The sequence below is a fragment of the Pempheris klunzingeri genome, chromosome 20 (genome assembly GCF_042242105.1).
Source record: "Pempheris klunzingeri isolate RE-2024b chromosome 20, fPemKlu1.hap1, whole genome shotgun sequence".
Classification (NCBI taxonomy): Eukaryota; Metazoa; Chordata; class Actinopteri; order Acropomatiformes; family Pempheridae; genus Pempheris; species Pempheris klunzingeri.
Genome location: NC_092031.1, coordinates 1,682,075 through 1,703,103, shown reverse-complemented (window position 1 = coordinate 1,703,103; position 21,029 = coordinate 1,682,075). Strand labels below are relative to the sequence as shown.

General features: G+C 44.6%; 1 protein-coding gene across 3 annotated transcripts; it reads right to left on the bottom strand.

The window, feature by feature from the left end:
• Positions 1-4,163: 4,163 nt before the first annotated feature.
• LOC139220285 (pleckstrin homology domain-containing family A member 1-like) lies at positions 4,164-20,649 on the bottom strand. 3 transcript variants are annotated; one of them, XM_070852360.1, is made up of 13 exons: positions 20,589-20,649; positions 17,427-17,612; positions 16,096-16,152; positions 15,732-15,777; positions 14,828-14,925; positions 14,082-14,207; positions 13,193-13,330; positions 12,393-12,461; positions 10,518-10,582; positions 10,359-10,422; positions 10,127-10,216; positions 8,814-8,887; positions 6,181-6,567 (listed from the first exon to the last, which is right to left on the bottom strand). In XM_070852360.1, the coding sequence occupies exons 2-13, from the start codon at positions 17,565-17,567 to the stop codon at positions 6,309-6,311; spliced, it is 1,227 nt and encodes a 408-aa protein (XP_070708461.1). In that variant the 5' UTR covers positions 17,568-17,612; positions 20,589-20,649; the 3' UTR covers positions 6,181-6,308. The 3 variants fall into 3 exon arrangements, 2 of the variants coding, with proteins under 2 accessions (XP_070708460.1, XP_070708461.1); XR_011585752.1 differs by lacking the exon at positions 8,814-8,887 and adding an exon at positions 7,851-8,025 and having other exon boundaries at positions 6,486-6,567; XM_070852359.1 differs by lacking the exon at positions 8,814-8,887 and having other exon boundaries at positions 4,164-6,567.
• Positions 20,650-21,029: the final 380 nt, after the last annotated feature.

The window sequence follows — 21,029 nt, the reverse complement described above, 5'->3', positions numbered from 1 at the left end:
TTTATATTACACTCATGGTGCAGGACTTTAAAGCAAATAAAGCAGCTCTCACTTTGACATCGAGGGTGTCAGACTGGATTTACAGCAGCGAGGCCCCAGTGCAGGACTCCTTGTTCTGCTTACATGTTCTTCTTAAATCCTCAACTGGCAGCACTGGTTGGTTTCTGTCTTTCTGTCTGAAGGAACTCCTAGGCCTTTCCTCTGAAGTCTATTAGCAGGGGCCCATTTAAAATGTGAGCACAGAGCCAGCTCCTCCCTCGCTCCCATTTGTCTTGTTAGCTGCTGAGCGTTGGTGCCTTTAGTAGGCGGATGAGAGTCCATCCCTGAGTCCAGCGCCGATAAAGCCTGAGTTTACAGACTGTGTCAGATTAAGACAGTTCATCAGTCGGAGGGCAGCGTGACCTGACTGGAAGACTTGACCTGCTGGCAGGACACGTTGTTTAGTTGGGTTAGTTCTATGTTCCCTTAATACAACACACTCTACATCTGTCTGCCTTTGTGATTTTAAAGATTTACAAATATGGCAACATTTTACATGCTGCACCAAATCAAAAGCGTGAATTAAAACCTGTGTGCTCCAGATGTGGAAAGAGCTCCGAACTCCACAACCTGACAAGTCTTCTCTGCACAATATAGTGTGTAATGTATTGTGATGACATGATGCAACGACTCAAGACATTGTCGTGTTATTCCTGCACCATTTGGAGAGGTTAGGTGTTCACCACACATCAGATCCACCTGACAAGCTGCACCACATCCTGACTTCATCTGCTGGAGCTCTCAGAGCTTTTTTACACAGAGCAGCAGGCGATCCATGCGAGCAGAGCAACTGAGACCAAGACGGCTCGCTCCTGAAGAGCCATTAATGATGGTGCTGTGTGGTTTTGGATGGAGCCCGTCTTTGGCTGAGCTGGAGCGCTGACCTGAAGTGAACCGCCGGCGCTTTAACCTTTGAATAGATTTGGTCTGAAAACAATCTGATGTGTCATTTGAGAAATTGACACCAACTTTTACAGAACAACATTAAATTGTTACTGAGCATGAAAAAGTCCGTTTGAGGGCTTCTGTCAGGAGCTCTTGGCTCATAAAACTGGAAACAAACCTTCATTTTTAAAAGGATTTCGTCGATACGGCTCTGACCGTGGAACCAGTGGGCTGTTTCATAGCTGATTTCACCATGATGATGTAATGTTAGTGCTGCTTCTCCCAAATAGGTTTCTCATTTCATGTGATTTATCCTCAGATATTTAGCAGATATTTCACATTTCAAAAGGTGAAGGAGATGATTTTCAGAGCTTGTAAATCCAATTAGAGATTCATCATGTCTGTAAACAACACAAACTGTTTGCTGGACATAAAAGACTCTTCCAGGAGCAGGATATCACATTTTGTAATAGTGATAAACCATGTTTTACTGTCTGATTGTCAACATGACAGGCTTATAAAGGAGCAAAGGAACTCTGTAACACTTTCTGATATCAAACTCGGCTCCAGCTGCTGGAAACATCTGGATGAGACGTCACCGTCTGCAGTTACTCTCAGGAATAAATAACTGAGGGTCATTTAGGGGAGTTTCTCCTTCGGGCCTCAGAAGTCCACAGTCCACATAAACTGAACCTGATTTTGAAATATGTTTGTGGATACTCAAAGAGAGCTGACTGCAACAGCTGGAGAAGAACAGATGTTACATAATGCGGTGAAGGCGGCGCTCAGACGTATGGATCTTGGCTATAGAGGCTCCCACACACAGTGAAAAGCAACATTTCCTGTCTTTTCTATTCACTTTTGGCGCCTTATGAGAGTCTGATGGATTTGTTTTTGCAACCATGAGGCCTTTTTCATGGCAAAACACTTTGATTTGTCATAGACGTAGTAAAAGCCCAGATGTGACTAATAAAATGTCTCCGTTCGATCCAAGTGTCCCAGTAAGTCCTGATGCTGTGACAGTGGGACAGCATGAACAACAGCAGCAGCCTGAAACCGAAGCAGCTCGAGTAAGTGCGGAAAATAAGCTGCAGTTTCAATTCATTTACAATAATCACACGGCAGATGTTGAATGTACGACGAGCCTGTAAAGTCAAGGAAGGTGATTTATTTTTTTCTTCTTGTGCAAACAAGTTAATTATGTTGACACGATAATTTACATCTTTTACTAGAATATGAATATTGAGCTTGTATTGACTATCTAATGTTCCTCTGATTCTCTGCTGTGTCTAAAGGCCTGTGTAGGGTACAATGGGTGCTTTTAAAGGATAAATCCAGTATTTTTAGACCCTATTTTTACATATTTTAGGTACAAAGACTTTGTGAAATTAGACAAATTTCAAAACTTTTGTGCCTTCCAGTCATTTAGACACCAAAACATGGAGAAAAAAGTCCTTTAAATTCTTCAGATGTTACATAAACCAGTTATGAGCTCCATCCTGACAGCTTACTTGTTAACACGACAACAAGAATCAGAAATGTCTTCTTGTCACTTTGAAGGTGGATTAGAAACGAGTCCATGAATGAAAAGCTTACACCCAACAGGTCGGGCGTTGAGATCACTGATTGGGACGCATCCAGTTCCTACAGAGTGCAGTTAAACACTGATTGTGTGCTCTGTGATTCATTGCTCCCCTGAGGAACACATTGTTGAACCCAAATGAATAATGAAGGAAAAACAGCCGACATGAAGCAAAATACAGTAACACAGAAAGTGTTCTGCACCATCATGGAAGAAACATCTTAAATGATATTTAGTCCTGTCAGACTGCTCTCAGTGTTTCTACCCAGCAGAGACGAGCACCAAGCACTTCAGCTCAGATCAACGTCTCAGTCATAGATAATGCTCATCTTACGTAACTCTGGAGGTGTGGGACATGACCGCAGCGTGTTTCAGTGCTGTGGGACTGACGCTCTTCCAGATATCATGACCTAATGACCAACAACCGCCTCACAAGAGTTCTTCTGGACGGCCTCCGCCCGATGAGGAAGAGCGAAAGAATGGACGCTTCCTCCCGCCATTAATCAGGACAGAACAGCCTGAAATCAGCATGTAAATTAATAGGTAATCTACAGCATTTGGAAACAGTGACGCATAGTGGAGACACACTGATCTGCTCCCCACTGAAGGCCCAGGGTGCAGGACAGGGTGGGGGTGTCAGAGGGAAGGACACTGTTAGTGTGACAGCAAGAGAAAGAAACAACCTGAAACTCTTCTGTGAGACTTAAATCTGAAATGATGTTCTGGCTCCCAGTTGTTTTCCTATTCGCCCCCCTCCCTTGTGTCTCCTGTGTGTTTCAGTGTATGTGTGTGTTTATGGCTGGGGGGGGTCACTCACCTACACAGTACTGAACCTTGGCTCAGCGCTCCACTTGTTCTTCAGTTGTCTCTCAGTGGTGAAGATGCTGCAGACAATCTTCTGGTTCCATCATGACGTTCCAGTAATACTTCACTTTGCTGCCCTGTGCTCCAGGTCCAGCATCTTTACCTGCTGCACACACACACACACACACACACACACACCACTCTGTATCTTTGTTTGCTCCACTCACCGTCAGGATCTCCAGCCTCTGCCTGCTCCCACCGCCTGGCAGCCGTCTCCTCTGCCTGTTTAAAACTCTCCTTTGGCATTCCAGCGTCTGCATTTGGGTCCAGCCTCTTAACTGAGCTCAACACAGCGGCATTTGCTTTTAGATCCAGTTTAAACCTGCCTGCCTGCCACCACTGCTCTCCATCAGTCCTCCTGCCTGCAAAGAGCAGGACTGGGTCAGATTAATATGTCGGATGTCTACGTATGATATCTAATGTGTAGTCAGTCTGTTTTCAGATTACTGCTGAATCAGATATTGAACATTTTGACTTGTTGTGCAATGTATCCTGTCTTTTTATTCTATTTCTATATTTGTTTTTCAACATGGTCACTTGTAATCTTTCTGTTTGTGGTACCTGCTGAGGGACTATGGGTGTAAATTAGCATGTACTTTTATACTGATATTCATTAACTAGCTGTGTCCCTATTGAACTGCAGGTGCACTGTGTGCACTCTCCAACTTGTGGGATGCTTCTTTGTGTTCAAGCGTGAACCCTTGGTCTTTTCATGCATTAAAAAGTATTGATTAGCATGAAAAAAAGAACTGGTTATCATGAAAAAGACAGAAAACACCTGAATCCATCTAAATTATTTCCAAATTTCTTTTAATAAACAGAGCACAGGGTCTTAGAATCACACTAAAAAGGGTCAAAACAGCTTGTTATTTTTCATCAACTCTTTAAGAAAGAACAACGCAGGCACTTTACCCAGCTTATCTTTAACAGGGATCAACAGCAGTGTTTGGGGGGGGGGGTGTGTGTGTGCATGCGATCATGCACACGTGTTTATAAAAGTCAGTAAACAACATACAGTATATATGTAGTTCTTTCCCTCGAAAGCATCTCATCACTGTGAATAATCAAACTCATTAGAACAGATAAAAACACCCACCACCACCACAGGTCCAAAACAACACGTACAAATAGACAAATCAAGTTTGGCGACACGTCTCCGCACGTCTTTAAAACTTTAAACATTAGAACGAACACATCAACACCTGATGGAGTCACAAAGGAGAGGTGACTGAGGTGAATGTACAGTGCAGGAGGTGAGGTGAGTAAAGCTGGTGGGCAGAATAGAAATCAGCTCCTCCACACGTCGGTCCGCAGCAGTGAGTCCTTCTATCAACGCTGCCTTCGCTTCTCCTCTCTGCTCTGAACAGAAGCTTTCAAATCCAGTCAGCCACTTTGGTAGGTGTGATGTTTTTAGTGAAGCCACAGTCATCATCGTTATGAGGGGGACTTTATTGGCATGATGGTAACTGATGGTTTACCTTTAGCTCTTAACGGGGTTCGCAGCTTTTTAAGGGCAAAATTCAAGCACTTTTCAAGCACTTTCAAGGTATCTACACCTAAAAGATCCTTATCACACTTTGTAGGAACCCTGTTATGAACTAGATTCATGCAGACCAGAAGGTGGCAAGCAAGCTGCCAGTAGGCTTCCTATCATAGAATCAGATGGTCAATATAGCAAATAGGATTTGTCCTTTTTTGGCCTCCCTTGCTCTCCATCCTCTCAAACATCACACCAGTCAAAGTTAACTAAGTTAACTCCACGCAGACTTAGTCCAGCTCCACTAGTGGATCCACTGATTACACTGAAATGAACCTTTTCTGGCGTGTAGCTTCACTGTTCTAAAGCTTCTGTGAGCAGGCCTTTACGTCCTGTGACGTCCTGGCTTGTGAAATTTCATGAGCACGATGACTTAAAAGGACAGTTCACCCCAAAAATACATATTTTACTTCCTGACTGCAAGCTCATCTAGCACCAGTGAATAAGTGTCAAACAAGTGCCATCTAGTTTCACTGAATTGGAGAAACTGGCACCAAAACCATCTGGATGGATAAATAACATTACAGGTAAAAGAAACAATATGTACTTTGGAATATGGGGTGAACTGTCCCTTTAAACAAGTATACTTTTTTTTGAAATTCTGACATCTTAGAGAGTGAAGGAGCAGCCTCAGTGACTCTGGACTTTGGAGCTCTACGGAGCTGAAACATCTTTTTTGACAGGACGTCTTTTTCTACTGGAGGTGAAAGAGGAGAGACAGGAAAAGTTCAGAGTTTAAGGAGTTCATAATATCAACCGGGATTGTCTTAAAAAAGAAACGGAGAAGCCAGCAGAGTCAGACGCAGACGCCTGACGCTTCCAGTCTCTGGAACTTCTGAGCTGCTGCTGTGGAAAAAACCCACGACTGCAAACTTTGGTTAGTCTGTTCCTGACACGAGTCATGAAACGTGTCCGTCGAGACGCTGCCTGACGGGCACGTTTCATGGCTCTCTGAACAATATGTACGTTTTTTTTTTCTTTGCATGACAAAATGGTTTTTGTCTTCCAGCAGTACTACCTTATAAATAATATCCAGGAAGACGACAGTGAAGGAAAAACCAGCAGAGGAAGAAGATCCTATTCCACATGTGCAGACACATACAAAAAAATGGTCCCAGGAAGTTTTGTAGAAGGATCAGGTAGTTTTCTAAGCACACAGAGCAGTCTCAGCACATGGGGCTTGTGTACAAGTGTGTACAAGTGTGTACAATGTGTGTGTGTGTGTGTGTGTGTTTCCTTTAGAGATCGTCAATCATCATAATCGTGTCCGTCATCGTCAAATCAGGGTCATCTGCAGGTCAGAACTGTCAGTGGTGCGACTGTTCTGCTCCTCCCCGTCACCATCGAGCCCCATCCGGGCGATTTCGCTGCGCCGTTTCCACGGCGACTCATTCTCCTCCGTTACTTTGAGGACTGCACCGTCTCCTGCAGCGACAGGCGGGAGCGCGCCGAAGGGAGGGGCATCATCACGGACTGGACGCCACTCAGCCTCCACGGAAGCAGCCCCAGAAAGTTGTCCTGGTGGTGCGTGTCCAGGGTCAGGCTGAGGGCCCGTTGGGGGGGCGCTGGAGGAGGATTGAGGGCGGTATAGGTCCTGGTCAAGGGGGTAGTAGAAGGTGGAGCAAGATGTTGGGGAGGGAGAGGAGTGGTCACTGCGCTCCTGGAGAGAGAGAAGGAAGCAGGAGAGGAAGTGAGAGGCAGACGAGGAAGATGGTTGTGAGTGATGGATGGATGACAGATGGATGACAGATGGATGGATGGATGGATGACAGATGGATGGATGGATGGATGGATGGATGGATAAGGAGTGCAGTGTGAGGAGATCATAAACAGTAAAAAGGGTTCAATTCCTCCATCTCATTAAGCTGCAGGTCAAAATATGGAGATGACGTCACTTTGTCCACCAGTAAACTGTATTTTAAAGGGATAGTCCGGATGAGACATACCGACCATCTAGAGCAGACAGTGGGCGGTTTGAAGAAACAGACAATGTGCTGCTGCGGACGTGGGCAGAAGAAGAAGAGTCTATAACAGTTAAAGTGTAAGATATATTTAGAATATCTTATCTGCTTTACCTTGCTGTCAGGCAGCCCTTCCCGATGGGACACTGAGGCCTTTGTACCCACCTGTGCTCTCTTCGAAGCCACCAGACTCCATTGACAAAATCAGTAATTTTACGTCACACGACATGGGAGCTGTGTTTTAAATGGTTAATTCACTGTTTTGAGAAGTAAACTTACTGTTATTGTCAACACAGTCTGGTGGCTTTGAAGAGAGCGACATGAGAGCTTCAGTTCCCCGTCAGAGAGGTCTGTAAAACTGTGAAAATATTCTAAAGATTTTTTTCTTCTTCCCCCTGCCCCTGTCCACAGCAGTACACGACTGAACATCCCGTTTAAAAGCTCCCAGTATAACCGTCCCGTGCTGGGACTATGGATCAGGACCTCATACCACCACACTGTCAGACGTCATAACAAATGAGGATAGTATGTGTTTGCTGGTAAACAAGGGAACATTTACCTAATAAATCAGCATTTAGATTTGATTGACAATCACTTCTGATATAATAAGAAAATAACAACATGCAGAGCAGGTTTTATGGGTTAGAACTGAGCTCAGTCGTATTAGTATTAGTAGGGAAAGTAAAGGCAGCAAACAGCAACAACATGACACAGAAGTATTATGCTAAATGTCTGCCAGCTTCATGTTAGAGATAATATCAAAGACAAACCCTACATTTTAGTAATGTAACCTCTTACATGGCTGCTACAGAGTGTTAGCAGTAACAGTAAAGATCGTAAATATAATATTAAACTGTTAAACTGGGCTGAAAGGGAGTTTTTCCTGCCGGCTTCATCTCTGAGATACGAGGTCACACCAAAGGGAAGTGCTGTGAATCGTGAGTGCGGCACGAGGGCTCATGCAGTTACAAGCAAGACGTACGAACGAGTGATGCTGCAGTTGCCAAGGAGCAGGGCGGGGTCGGACAGCGGTTGCTAAGGAAGCGGAGAGGCAGTGGGGCTTGGTGATTGGACGATGGGCAGCAGTGGGAAGGGCAGGAAGAAGGCAGCAGGGCTCATTTGGGGAAGGTTAGTACGTCACTGTCACACCTCACTCTCTGAAAAGCAGACACACACACACACACACACACACACACACACACACACACAGAGGAAAAACAACATGACAGAGGATTAGTGGAGAAAAAAGAAAAAGCTCATGAGGAGTTTGGCTCTGCTGAAGTTCTGCTGGGAGTCAGGAACGCTGTAAATGTTAATAGGATGTGAATGACACACAACATGGAGAGAAAAAACCCAGCTGAGACAGGAAGGAAAAGAATGAAGACAGACATTAAAAGCTGATCGAAAGCTGAACGATCGATCACGTTATGAGAAGGAATAGGACAGCACACAGTTTGATCCGACTCATCTGTGGATCAGCGTGACGTGTGAAAATAAAAAACACAAGAATAAAAATGATGAGAAGCTGGAATGCCAAAGGGCTGGTGTGTTAATTCAGATCAATCGATGGCAGATCAATGGGAAGACGATGATGCCTGGGTAGGACGAGTTAACGAGGGGAGGATGCTGCCAACAAACAGCATTCAGCCGTGAAATGATCATCAGTGGTGAGCAAGCAAATTAGCCCCCAAACACCTGGACTGGGGTCAAAGGTCAGCTACATGCAGCCAACTCTCAAACAAACCATCTACCTGCTGTTACTACAGACTCCTGCTGTGGTTTTAAAGGGCCGTTCCACTGCTTTAGCAGCACTACTAAAACACTGCAGGGTTCTCTCTGGCTCTGAGAGCTCCTGTAGTGTGCAGGGTAAATGCTTGGTAAAGGGGGAGGCTGGTGGCTGGGGGGTGCACAGGGGGGTTTGGGGAGAGGGCACGGGGTCACATACGTGCTGCATTCACCACTGCAGAATGGCGTATACCTCTGTATACAAGGGCTGGACAGCCTCCTGGCCTGACGGATCTGAAAACAACAGTTTACAGCACAGCTCAGTTACACTAATGTGAAGAGCTCCTTTCCAAAAATAAAAACCACACGTGCATCCACAGAGGCCGGTCTGCCCCGAGGAGTGTGGTCACACCGTTAAATCAGCTTTCTTTTACCAGTTAACATTCCTGTGCTACTACTCTGTATGAACTCTGGTTATTGTTGTTACAGTACAGCAGACAAAACATTCATATTATAAATGTCTGCAAACTGTTGTCTGAAAACGCTGTTCAACAGGCCGGTAACAACACAACACCCCCACTTTATAATCTCTAGTCTGATCCCTTTAAGGGGTCTTTTAAAATGTGTTACAAGGACTTTTTAATTAGTTACTTTCATTTCCTGGTGGTTACTTGTGTGGCTTTGGAAGGAAACTGTTCAAACAGAGAGAGAAGAGACTGAGGGAGAGTAAGAACGGAGAGAACAGGAGGTGTGTGTGTGTGTGTGTGTGTGTTTGTGCAACAGTTTTGCGCAAAAGACTAAAAACCCTTTTCAGGGCCTGAAAAAAACATTACAACCCTCATCATCAAGTTGTGAAACTTGAAAAAAAAACGGAACTTGAATAACGGAAAACAAATGAAGACACACAGACTGAATGTGTTCGATATGTGAGCTGTCATGTACGTTACACTGAAATAAGAGTCAATAAACAGTCATCATATTCCTGAATATGGAATAAAGAGGATGAGATTGAAGCAGAACATCTGAGGGGTGTGAAGTGACTCCTGTCCTCTGATGAAGTGAAAATAATCTCATTTAAACGATCCGTCTTTTACACCTGAAGATGTTTGTCTGCTGCAGTAACTCCGTCTGCCACCAGGTGGAGCCACGTCAGCTGTTTCCACCTTCGGGTGGAGTGATGGTGGAGGGAGAGCAGCACCGTTTAAACTATCCTCTGAATAATATGATCAGAGTTTATCTTAATATCTGTTAGTTATCTTTGTGGCTGTACAGTATCTGTCTGTGTGTGTGCTGCTAAAATATAGTAAAATAAATGTCCATGTTCTAATTAGGACAGAAATATTCCAATTTCTGTATTGAGTTCAAGGTGTTAATGTTGGATTTTCAGTTTCCAGATGAAAATTGATGACAATAAACAGCTTAAAACTAATTTCTCCACAAAAATGTGACTTGAAATAGTTAAATTCCTTGGAAAGCTGTTTGTTTAGGGGTTGATCCTCTCTCTAATGACATGAGTACAACACGGATACCCACAGTGTTAGCGGAGCGCCCGGGGCCGCGCTGAGCCACGATCGCCCCTGAGATGGCCTTAATCCAGCTGTGCATGTCCTCTGGACTGTCAGCCTGAGCGACAGAGAGACAGAGAGATTATTAACATGGAGTCTGGCTTCCTGCAGACCAACACTACCGGTGGCTAAAAGCACAACATTTAATACAGATCTTAATACAGCCAGACTATTAGAACAGTCCTCTTCGTGTGTGTTACCTGAATGTAGAAGGTTCTGGAGTTGGTGACCATCTCGAACAGGTTGTCCCTCATCATCAGCTCACTGCAGAACACACAGAGCAGCAGCAGTTTTTAACCGTGTGAACGCCAGCCTGGACAGCAGCGCACATTCACCTGCTGATCAGAGAGCTCACTGACCTCTGTTTGCACTCCTGGACTTTGTGAATCTCCTTCAGCGGGATGACTCTCAGTGCCTCCCTCTCCTGCAAGGAGGAAGGAAAAACATGCATAACCACCTTAAAAAGCCTTTTGGTGAGATGCTTTGCACCAGTCAGAGGTGAAGCACAGTCAGCTGTTATATACCCGTTATATCACTCTCTTCTGAGCCACCAGACTCCATTGACAAAAACAGCAATTTTACCTTGCAGAGCATGGGAGGTGCTGCGCTACCACTGCTTTGATTAGTTAGTTAGTAAGATTAGTTAATTAGTTCAATTTTGGTGTTCTGTGAGCTAAAATCCCTGTTTTAGTGAATGTAGTCTGGTGTGTGTGCTGTTTGTGGTTAAACCAAAAGGATCTTCCAGGTCTCTCTCTGTAGGGATCCTTTCCATGATGCTGTCACACACTTAGAATAACACTCTGAGCCTGTCAGTGGATCAAACAAGCTCTTTTAGTGGACCTACTGTGATCAGGTGCAGTTGTCCCAAAGGATCACGTTGCAGCCATTGCAGCCCGTTTGGTGTCTGCTGGCTGAGGTGATCTACTGGACCAGTTCCAACACTTTTACTACCTACCAGTCCTTCAGACACCAGGATATGACAAAATATGGCTCAGGTCTAAAAATACTAAAGTTACGCCTTAAGGCCATGTGTAGCAGATTCATTAAAGAAACAAGCACCATGCTGGATTGTAGCTGCTGGACTTTACTGTCTCACAGACCGAGACGTGTCGTCCAAACCAAACTAGCAGCAGTAAAAACCTCTCTACTGAACGCTGGCGTCCCTCTAGTACTCATCATAGCTGACAATTTATAATCATAGACTATTTAAAGAACTTTTATACAGCATACTGTGCTATACTGCATTTTCCTGCCTCGTTTTGTGGCGTGTGGTTTTCACGTGTCGTCTGTAGGTGGAATGACGCCGCTGGCTTTAATCAGTGAGGCCACGTACATATTCTAATAACCTGAGTGTGACCTCATAGCTTTAATTGGCTGGCAGCTGTGGAACAAAGAAGCCGTGGTGACCACGCTAGCCGGCTGCCCTCACGGTCCAGGATATCTATTTTCTGCATGGGGCACGTTGGTGGCTGACATCTGGAGCGCTTTAGGTTGACATATGGCTGAATCATGTGACAGAACGTATTTAGTCAAACGTAAAAACAGAAGACAAAAATGGGACAAACAATCAAACCACAGAGCTCCAAACTGTGGAATTATCCAAGAGACTTCAGTGTCTTTATGATATCTTTAAAAGAAAAGTTTTTAATTCACAAATGGGCGGGGGGGGGGGGGGGGGGGCAGGAGCTCGTACTTCTCTGTTCTCAGTTTCTCTCTCTGTCTCTTTGTGAGGTTCCATAGAAAGTTACATCACTCACGAATGAATATCTGATTCAAGAAGTGACGCTTTTTCAACACTTGCACTCCGTCACTCTACAGGCATGACTGGTTAGCACCTGTGAGGGAAATGTAAAGGCTTAAACACACACACACACACACACACACACACACACACACACACACACACACACACACACACACACACACACACACACACACACACACACACACACACACACACACACACACACACACACACACACACACACACACACACGCTGGGTGTGTCCTTTTATGTGCACAGACAGGCTGCTTCAGACGTACTAATCTGTCGGCACGTGGATCATATGAGGAGGTATTCAGGACACATGCCACAGCGTGTAGAGACACACAGCCGAGGGCCAAACAAGCCACACACACACACACACACACACACACACACACTAACGTAAACTGAAAGACCAAAAGCACACACACACATAGGTCAACAACACTTGAAGAAGATATTCTCTCACCAGGTCAGACTTGTAGTAGCTGACGGCGTTTTCGTCCAGCATGAAGTACCTCCTCTTCCAGTTCTTCATCTGAGGATGAGGAGCGGAGCAATCAGTCATCAGTGTATTTGATAGTTCAGTCTGACAGAAACAGTGAACAGCTTGTCAGCTTTGGAATCTGGTGACATGTGATGTTAACTTTGACCCCTGCAAAGTTAAAGCGTCGGACAAAAGACTAAACATTAGATCAGTTTTAGTTAGAACTATTTCTATAGTTTCTCCAGAAGTGAAGATTATAAAGTTTATTGTGAGGACGGCAGTGAAGAACAATAAAGTCAAAAGAGAAGCAGAATGCACCTCATGAAAACTGGGTTATAAGACTTTCTTATTTGTTTTGCCTACAAGTTGATTATTTAGCTTAATGATGAGGCTGGAGGCACCGTGAAGTCATCACCATCAACAAAGAAGATGGAACAACAGAAACCCACTGGAGCAGAAATTATAAAAAGGTTAAAACATCTGTACAAGTGGGTTTCTGAAAGATTTAAGAGGAGGAGTTTGTTCCACAGTGTTTCTGTTTGGAGCCTTTAACAATATCTGGTTTACAGATCAGATGCAGAGCAAAGGGTCAAGAGGGTTAAGAGCTCTGACATGTGAAGCAGAGCCGGACCATGTCAGGGTAGAACCATGAGTTAAACTCATGGGAGCCAGTGTTAATCAGAAATGTTCCCCACGTCCGGTGTTTGTTAACGGTCTTCGTGCTGCATCATTCCAGACGGCAGAGTAGGTGAGAGGACATGAAGGTGTGAGGAAGGTCTCACCACCGCTCCCTGCTTGACGCAGTATCCCGCCTTGATGATGGTCTGGTCCTGTGCTCCCCTGGACAGGAAGTAGGGCAGCTGATTCTGACCCCGCTTCACACCCCCACGCTCCGCTCCGTTCTGCCCCTCCCCCTGCTCCTGAAACACACACACATATGCACAGATGTGATGTACGTGGTGGTTCATCTAAAACTAAACATCTGATGTGTTTGGCTGCACTATGCAGACGTCATTCTCAGAGTTATAGTGTTCAACTTCCTTTCCTAAATATAGGCCATATTTTTACATAACTTAGGTTTGAGATGACTAGCTAGTAGGTTGTTTGATCCACTGACAGGCTCAGAGTGTTATTCTAAGTGTGTGACAGCATCATGGAAAGGATCCCTACAGAGAGAGACCTGGAAGATCCTTTTGGTTTAACCACAAACAGCACACACACCAGACTACATTCACTAAAACAGGGATTTTAGAGAACAGGACAGAGGACTTTCCGGTCTAACACTGCCTCCATAAGTCAGTCTGTTTGTGTTATTGAAGGACTACTGAAGGCGTTTTGGAGTGTTTTCAGTGTTCTGTGCGGTAAAACTACTATTTTTATCAGTGATAACCAGAACAGAAGAGGGTAGAAGAAGGCTCAGGTTTAAAAACACCAGAGTTCTCCTTTAATGGGCTCCAAAACATTTCTGTGTTTTTTTTACTGGACATTTTTAAAAGTCAAAGTGTTTCAGTCATAAAATTCAAACCAGCCGTCTGTCCTCTGTGCTTATGCGTGTTGGGTCACATGTTTGTGGCTGCATACCATCAGTGGCAGGACCGGACCTGCCGAGCTGCTGCTGCTGCTGCAGCGCACACGACAGCGTGGCTGTTTGTGTGTAAGTGAGTGTCTTACCTGTGTAGCAGTGATGATAGCGACTCCTCCTATGATCTCCGTCTTATAGGAGACCTGTTTCATGGCTCCTAGTACTTCCTGGGGAGTCTCTGCGTGGGCGGTGTGACCCTCGCCTGGCTTTGGCACCTAGAAACACCACAATTTACCTTTAGTGTAAGGCTTTAACTAGAGCTAGTATTTCTTATATCTTCAAGGAACTTTAATCTCGTCTGTCGTCACACAGATCAGTGAACTTTGGACTTTTTTTTTTTAAGGCTCGTGGTTTTAATAGCTTTACTGCCCAAAATACTCACTAGTGCACCCAATGTGGATTGACCTGCAGCTGAAAATAGTCCCCAGCAAACACACTACTTCCTCCTTTTAGAGAAACATTTGCTAAGAACAACAGTGGCCAGTTGTTTTGGGGAAATGACTGTGTCCTCTATTGACCAACCAACACTGTTAAATGGGATTTATGATATGAAATAACAGATCTGCACCAGAGGATCCTGCCACTCCTCCACTGACCGCTGCAGCTGCAGGTGGACATGAAAGCACGATGTCCTGTTCACACTCTGTTAAGCCTGAACTGAACTTTATCTCCCTGCTCATTTTCCATCAACTGTAGCCTGAGGCAGAGGAGAGAATGGCCTATAACAACGGGAGAAACAGGGTCACGTATTGATCCACCAGTGTGTGTGTGTGTGTGTGTGTGTGTGAGTGTGTGTGAGTGTGTGTGAGTGTGTGTGAGTGTGTGTGAGGCTCACGGTAATCTTGGTGGCATTGTTGAGAACACTGATCCATTCCACCAAATCCTGCTGATCGTTGGCCTGTAGATAAAACTTCCTCATTCCTGCATTTATAACTACAGAGAAGAAGAAGAAGAAGATGAAGAAGAAGAAGAAGAAGAAGAAGATGAAGAAGAAGAAGAAGAAGAAGTACATGTAAATATGTAAATGTGTAGGTTGCTTTTCTTCTTATGGTTTTGAAATGTCAGACCAGAGAGCACAAGTGGAGGAACAAAACTACACTGAGCTTCATGAAAATCATGAGCTAAAAATATCCGTGTGTTTCTGGTTTCTCAGGATGTGTGTGTATGTGTGTATGTTAACATCCCATCCAGATGCAAATACACACACACACACACACACACATGCAGAGGTCAGGTCGGGGATATTGTACAGTTTCCTCCTATTGAGCAACAAAACGCTACTGTTGGCCACCAGAGCAGCAACAACAAGTGGCAGGGGACAAAAGAGAGGAAGCAAAGCGGTGGAGGAAAAGAGGAAGGGAGACGGGGAAGAAAGGGAGGCAAAGGAAGGGCAGAAGGGGAGAAATAAGGAGGGAAACAAGGAAGAAGTGGGAATGAAGGAGACTGGAGAGGAAGGCAGGAAGGAGAAGAAGGAGGGAGTAAAGACGGGTGGAAGGAAAAGCAGTCGACTGCATGGCCGAAAGTAAGTGGACATCAGTGTGCCAGTCCTCCAGGTTCGCCCCAGAGGTGCTGGGTGGTCTGGGGGGGGCAGACCAGCCACATTCCTCCACAGCAAAGAGGGAAAATCATGTAAAACATCACATGCATGTAGCAGCGTTAGGACTCCACCAGACAGCCATGAAGAAACAGGAGCAGAGAAAGATGGAGAGAAGGAGAGAAGGAAGTGTGGAGGAACTCACCAAAGCAGAACTCTGCCTTCGGCCTGAGTTTGGTGGCATCGCTGACCTGAGCGAGAGAGAGCAGAGTAAACCTTTAGTGTCCCGGGGGGGCCACCGATTCATTCACAGCCTGTATTCTGATCTGGAAATGTTGGTTCACATTTGCATAACATTTGACTAGAAACCTGCTTATTGTCACTGATCAACAGTCCCAGATGCTGCTGTCAGTATGCTAACCACATGCTAACATGCTAACGTTAAATATGTACAATCTTTACCCTGATCATCGTCTTAGTTTAGCTTCTTAGCATGCTAGCATTAGCTAAAGGTTTGCAGGTTGTGTGTGTGTGTGTGTGTGTGTGTGTGTGTGTGTGTGAGGGCTGACCTTGGAGATGTAGGTGAGTTTGAGAGATCCCACCTTCTCTGCACCTTTAGGCAGATTCTGTTCAGAGACACACAAAAGTAGTTTCATGACTGTTGTAGCAGCAGAGGTAGAAGGAGAAGGACCTCCAGGAATCATTTAGTTTATCTGTGTTACTGTGGGGACTATTAAAGGGTAAGTTCAGATCAAACACACAGTAACACAAACTAACTAACCAACCCAGGCAGCAGCTGTTAGTCTGCCACTGCCTCCATCAGCAAACTACACATTTACACCACCACCACCGTCACACAGTGACATAAAGAAACCAACCTATGAGGGCAGCAATAGACCTGAAACTGTGTCTGAGAGCTAAAGCTACTGTTTCCTTCAGGGGGGGTCTGGTGGCTTTGAGGAGAGCGATTAATGAAGTTAACCTTTAAAGGGTCTGAAGCCTGTTCTCTGATTAGAAGAGAGTCAACGAGTCAACATTAATAATATGGATTCGTTATCCTCAGCATCAGTCACAAATCTCAGCACTGACTGCAGAAGCTCCATCAGGCCGAGCGGCTCTCAGGCTGAAGCCGCAGACGCTGAGGAGGAATTCCCCCTCTGAAGGAAACACCGACACTACTAATACTAACCTTTTCCACTTCTGTTCTGGTTCCTGTTTGTCTGCTTTGTTTGCCAAAGAGAGATATAAAGTTTGATAAGGGCTAGCCCACGGTGAAGAACGTTTACAGCCTCAACCAGCCGCAGTACAAGTCCAACCCACGGCTTCCTCTTTACATCGTTTAAGGCTTCGGGTCAGGATTTTTCCCACCTTAAATAGGGGCTTTTATTAACGCGTCACTTTCCTCTGGTTACTGCTGTTTTTGGTTTATTCTTCTTACTGTGAGTGTAACTGACACCTGTACACACTTTAACTAGTTCACAGAGATGAAAACAGACAGAAAAATTCAACTCACTTTAAAAATAAATTTGCAGAGACTTCTAAGGCTTCATACATCCAATGTCTTCGTAAAGAAACCGCATGAAGAGACCAAAACCAAGACTGAATCTGAATCTACTAACAAGTATTAAGTAACAAGTGGCAACAAGCACTAAGTAAGTTGCTCCAGTGGCAACTAAATGCATCACCAGTAACTACTTGACTTTACAGACAAAAAAAGAGAACTAAAGGCAACTTATTGTGATGAATTATCTCCCCGAGGGAAGTTTCAAGTCGCTGCACGTTGACTTTCACAGTGAGCTGTTGATAACAGCTGCCTCCAAGGAAGAACCTCTACTAGTGCAGCACACACGTCTTTAAGCTACTAACAGTAGTATTATTAAGAATAAACACCCAGCCTGACCTGTGGGTTGTCCATGAACCACAGCAGGCTGCCCTGCTGAGTGTCCAGGATGAAGTATCGGCGCAGGAACCTGCCGCTGTTCTCATTCTCCTCGATGTCCAGGAAGCCACAGATGCGATTCTGTCGGTCCACGTAAGGCATCGCAACCCCGGCCAGCTCAGCCCGCCTTGGGGCATCACAGGAACGCTGCGGGACGGGACAGGACAGGTCGATTAGCAGAGGATTATATGGTAAAAAAGTGACCAACGTGACCTCATCAAATGTCCTGTTTGCTGTCTGACCAGTAGTCTACAATTCATTCACATGTAGGAAACCCTGGAATAATTTAAAGAGGCCTTCAGTGATCAGTCGGTTATCGATCTAGTCGGTCCTCTGGTTGGTCTTCTGATCTAATGGTTGCAGCTCTACAGTGGTGTAAAGTGTGTTAATACACTCCGAGGTGTCCTGACATGGAGGCAAACAAAAGGGAAAATACTGGATTCCCAAGTGACCACAGATACAGATACTGTCGGTCAAACATGTGACGGTGTCGCAGTGACGTAGTGCAACATTTCAACATCACACCAATACTGAATACTTGTGGTTTCACACACACACACACACACACACACACACACACACACACACTCACAGGCTAAAGACTATTGTTTCCTTATCCCAGTGCTGTGATTTACACACTTGCCTCACACGTCTATTAAAACCAGCAGAGTGCTGTTTTATTAGTATTACAGTGTCACACCAGCTGTGCTTCTTTATGTGTTAACTTGTTGGTAACTAGTAGCTTGATTCAAATAAGTGATCTACTACATTGGGTATCACCATTGGTCAGTTTAAATCTGGGCCCCGTTTGTTTCTAAATAACTGGTATGTACACGGTCCAGTAGATCACCTCAGCTGGCTGCAACGTGATCCTTTGGGACACCTGATCACAGTAGGTCAGTAAGTAGATTCTGAGTGTGTGACAGCATCATGGAAAGGATCCCTACAGAGAGAGACCTGGAAGATCCTTTTGGTCTAACAGCTGTTATATGTCTTCAGAGACGGCAGACAGAGGTGAGTTAGCCAAACTGTCATTTTTACACTTCAGCATTTGTCTGGATTAAACAAACTAGGAAATCATGTTAATCCACAAATAAGCTTATTTCCAAAAATGCAGTATTGGAAATTGGAAGTCGCAGCATCATCACAAGCTGTGAAAACAATCCGACACTTTGTGCAACCAGCTCCAAAAACTTCTGATCAGATATTGACGCTCTGGAACAGCTGCCTGTCAAACTACTAGCTTATAATCCTCAAACTACAGACGTCCTGGTATCTGTTCTGGACCTGAGGTTTAGCATTGGAGCTCTCTGGCCTGCATAAAAAAAAAAAAAACAACAATGGAGAGAAAAGGGAGATCTGGAGGGAAGCAGCATGTTTTAAAACGCCATTGTTGTGACCTGTGCAGCTGTTTCCCTCGTTGGCTCACCTTTCTCTGGCTGTTTGCTCCCACACATGGGGATTTCATCTACACATGGAGACGTGCAGCTTTACGTTAAGGTCTGAATGTGACTGAACACTAGCAGATGATTCTGTGGAGAATACAACACGTACATTACTTTTACTTACAATAGTCATATTTTTAAATATTGAGTATTGAATCTGCCTTTAAAATGTGTAATCGTAGACAGTTATTTTCATTATTGGTTAATCTGACAAGCACTTTCTGTTTTACACAGTTAATCTTTTAGTTAAATAAAATGTCAAAAACTAATTTTATAAAATGCCCAAAAGAAGTTTTTTTAAATGTCATGTTTCTCCAATCGATGATCCAAGACAAAAAGATATTTCATTTACTATCAGATTAAGAAAAAAGCAGCGGGAACAAACACATTTCTGGTCATTTTCATCTAAAAATGACTGAACCGATGAATCAATTATCAAATATAATAGTCCGTTCTTTTTGTTTCAGTCAACTGGTGGATTAATTGTTCCAACCAGGGCTGCAGAGGTCACCACCTCTGGGTGCTTTCATAAACCAACCAAAGCATTTTGGTGTTTCTGGCCCAAACAGCCTCCCTCTCACGCTGCAGAAGACCTCCACGAAGAGTCTAACCAAGTCAGTCTAACAGTAAGCGCACAGAGAAGGCTGCAGGGTGGCAGGTCATCGGTGCCGCAGCCTCTCAGCACCAACATGGTCTCAGCAAGGCCTTCGCTGGAGCAAACATCTCCTCAGTGCCTCAGACTAACGCTGTTAGCCGGCAGCTGAGCAGGTGGAGGCAGCTCCATTGATAACAGTGGAGACCTGTGAGGCTACAGGCTGGTAAATAACATTTCATCTCAGTACATCCCACATACACTACTGTGCACTAATGGGCTGCATGAACTTAGACCTCAGGAGCCCTTCAGGTTCACACAGAAACCCCAGACACTCGTGCTGCACGCCATCCTGGGAGAGACTTTAAATAAACCTACAGATGAAGTTTCTACATGAAGATTTAGATCCTCGGGCCGGGAAGTCACATTTATATACAGTTAATATAAATTAAACCGTCCTCTGATTAAACAGAGTGAAAAATGAAGAGCAGCTGACTCAGACATGTCAGTCAAAGCCTATAATAAACCTCTATAATAGAATGATGTATAATAAAAGTAAACACTCACTATAATAAACCTCAATAATAGAATGATGTATAATAAAAGTAAACACTCACTATAATAAACCTCAATAATAGACTGATGTATAATAAAAGTAAACTCTCACAGTGGAGGTCTCTATGGTGGTTTTAAATATATTAAAGCACTAAAGTCCCTGCTGAGGCCCACACACACAGTACAGATCATATAATCACACTGTGATGGTGCTGAGGAAAACACTTCCCTCCATAATAATCACCTCTCAGTGAATTACACTCATGTCTGACCCCCCCACATCACTCAGATGTGCAGAATAAGTCCATGTAAGCAGTCATCGGTGCAGCCTTCCTCCCTGTGGAGATCAAACTGTTGTCACAGGCCTACAGACACCGACCCATTTCCTCTCCCGCTTCCATCAGCCGACCGCTCGACACTTTACCCCCCTGAATTATTGCCCCTCTGGGCGGGTGTGAGTCCGGGCGCGGCGCGGGGGCTCCGGCTGGCGGCAAACGGGCTGCAAAAGCGGCGGATGGTGGGTTTACTTACACGGTTCGGCTCAGTCCGAGTCCAGTGTGGCAGCTGTCACACACCAGCGGCAAGTTACACGCCGAAACACCGCACCGCTTCCGGTACGGGCTGTAAAAATAAAAGACACCCACAGCGTCGTTACTTCCATGTGGACTTCAAAGTAAATCACCTGATGTGTAAACCTCATGGTGTGAAGTGTGGAAGCTCATCCCTGCCTGTGCTGTGGAAGAGAAACAGTGAGTCTTTATGAGGGGAAATGTACATTGTGGGACACATTATTATGAGATATGAAGTCTTTATTTTTTAGAAAGTTCATGATATTAATGACTTCCAGCAGGGTGGTCAAACTTTGCAAAGTGTGAAAATTACAGAGAAGATAAATTTCAGGTCGTTCATGATGTTTTGTAAAAAGATAGTTAATTAAATGTGAACACTTTCAGAATGTACTTGTACTTTTTT

Excerpts from the sequence above, each read along its gene's own strand:
- LOC139220285 (XM_070852359.1), bottom strand. The coding sequence starts at position 17,567 with ATGCCTTACGTGGACCGACAGAATCGCATCTGTGGCTTCCTGGACATC. Across the intron at positions 16,153-17,426 it reads GGTTCATGGACAACCCACAG|AATCTGCCTAAAGGTGCAGA; the intron begins GTCAGGCTGGGT and ends GTCTCTGAACAG. Across the intron at positions 6,568-10,126 it reads CCGGGCGCTCCGCTAACACT|GAGCGCAGTGACCACTCCTC; the intron begins GTGGGTATCCGT and ends CTCTCTCTCCAG.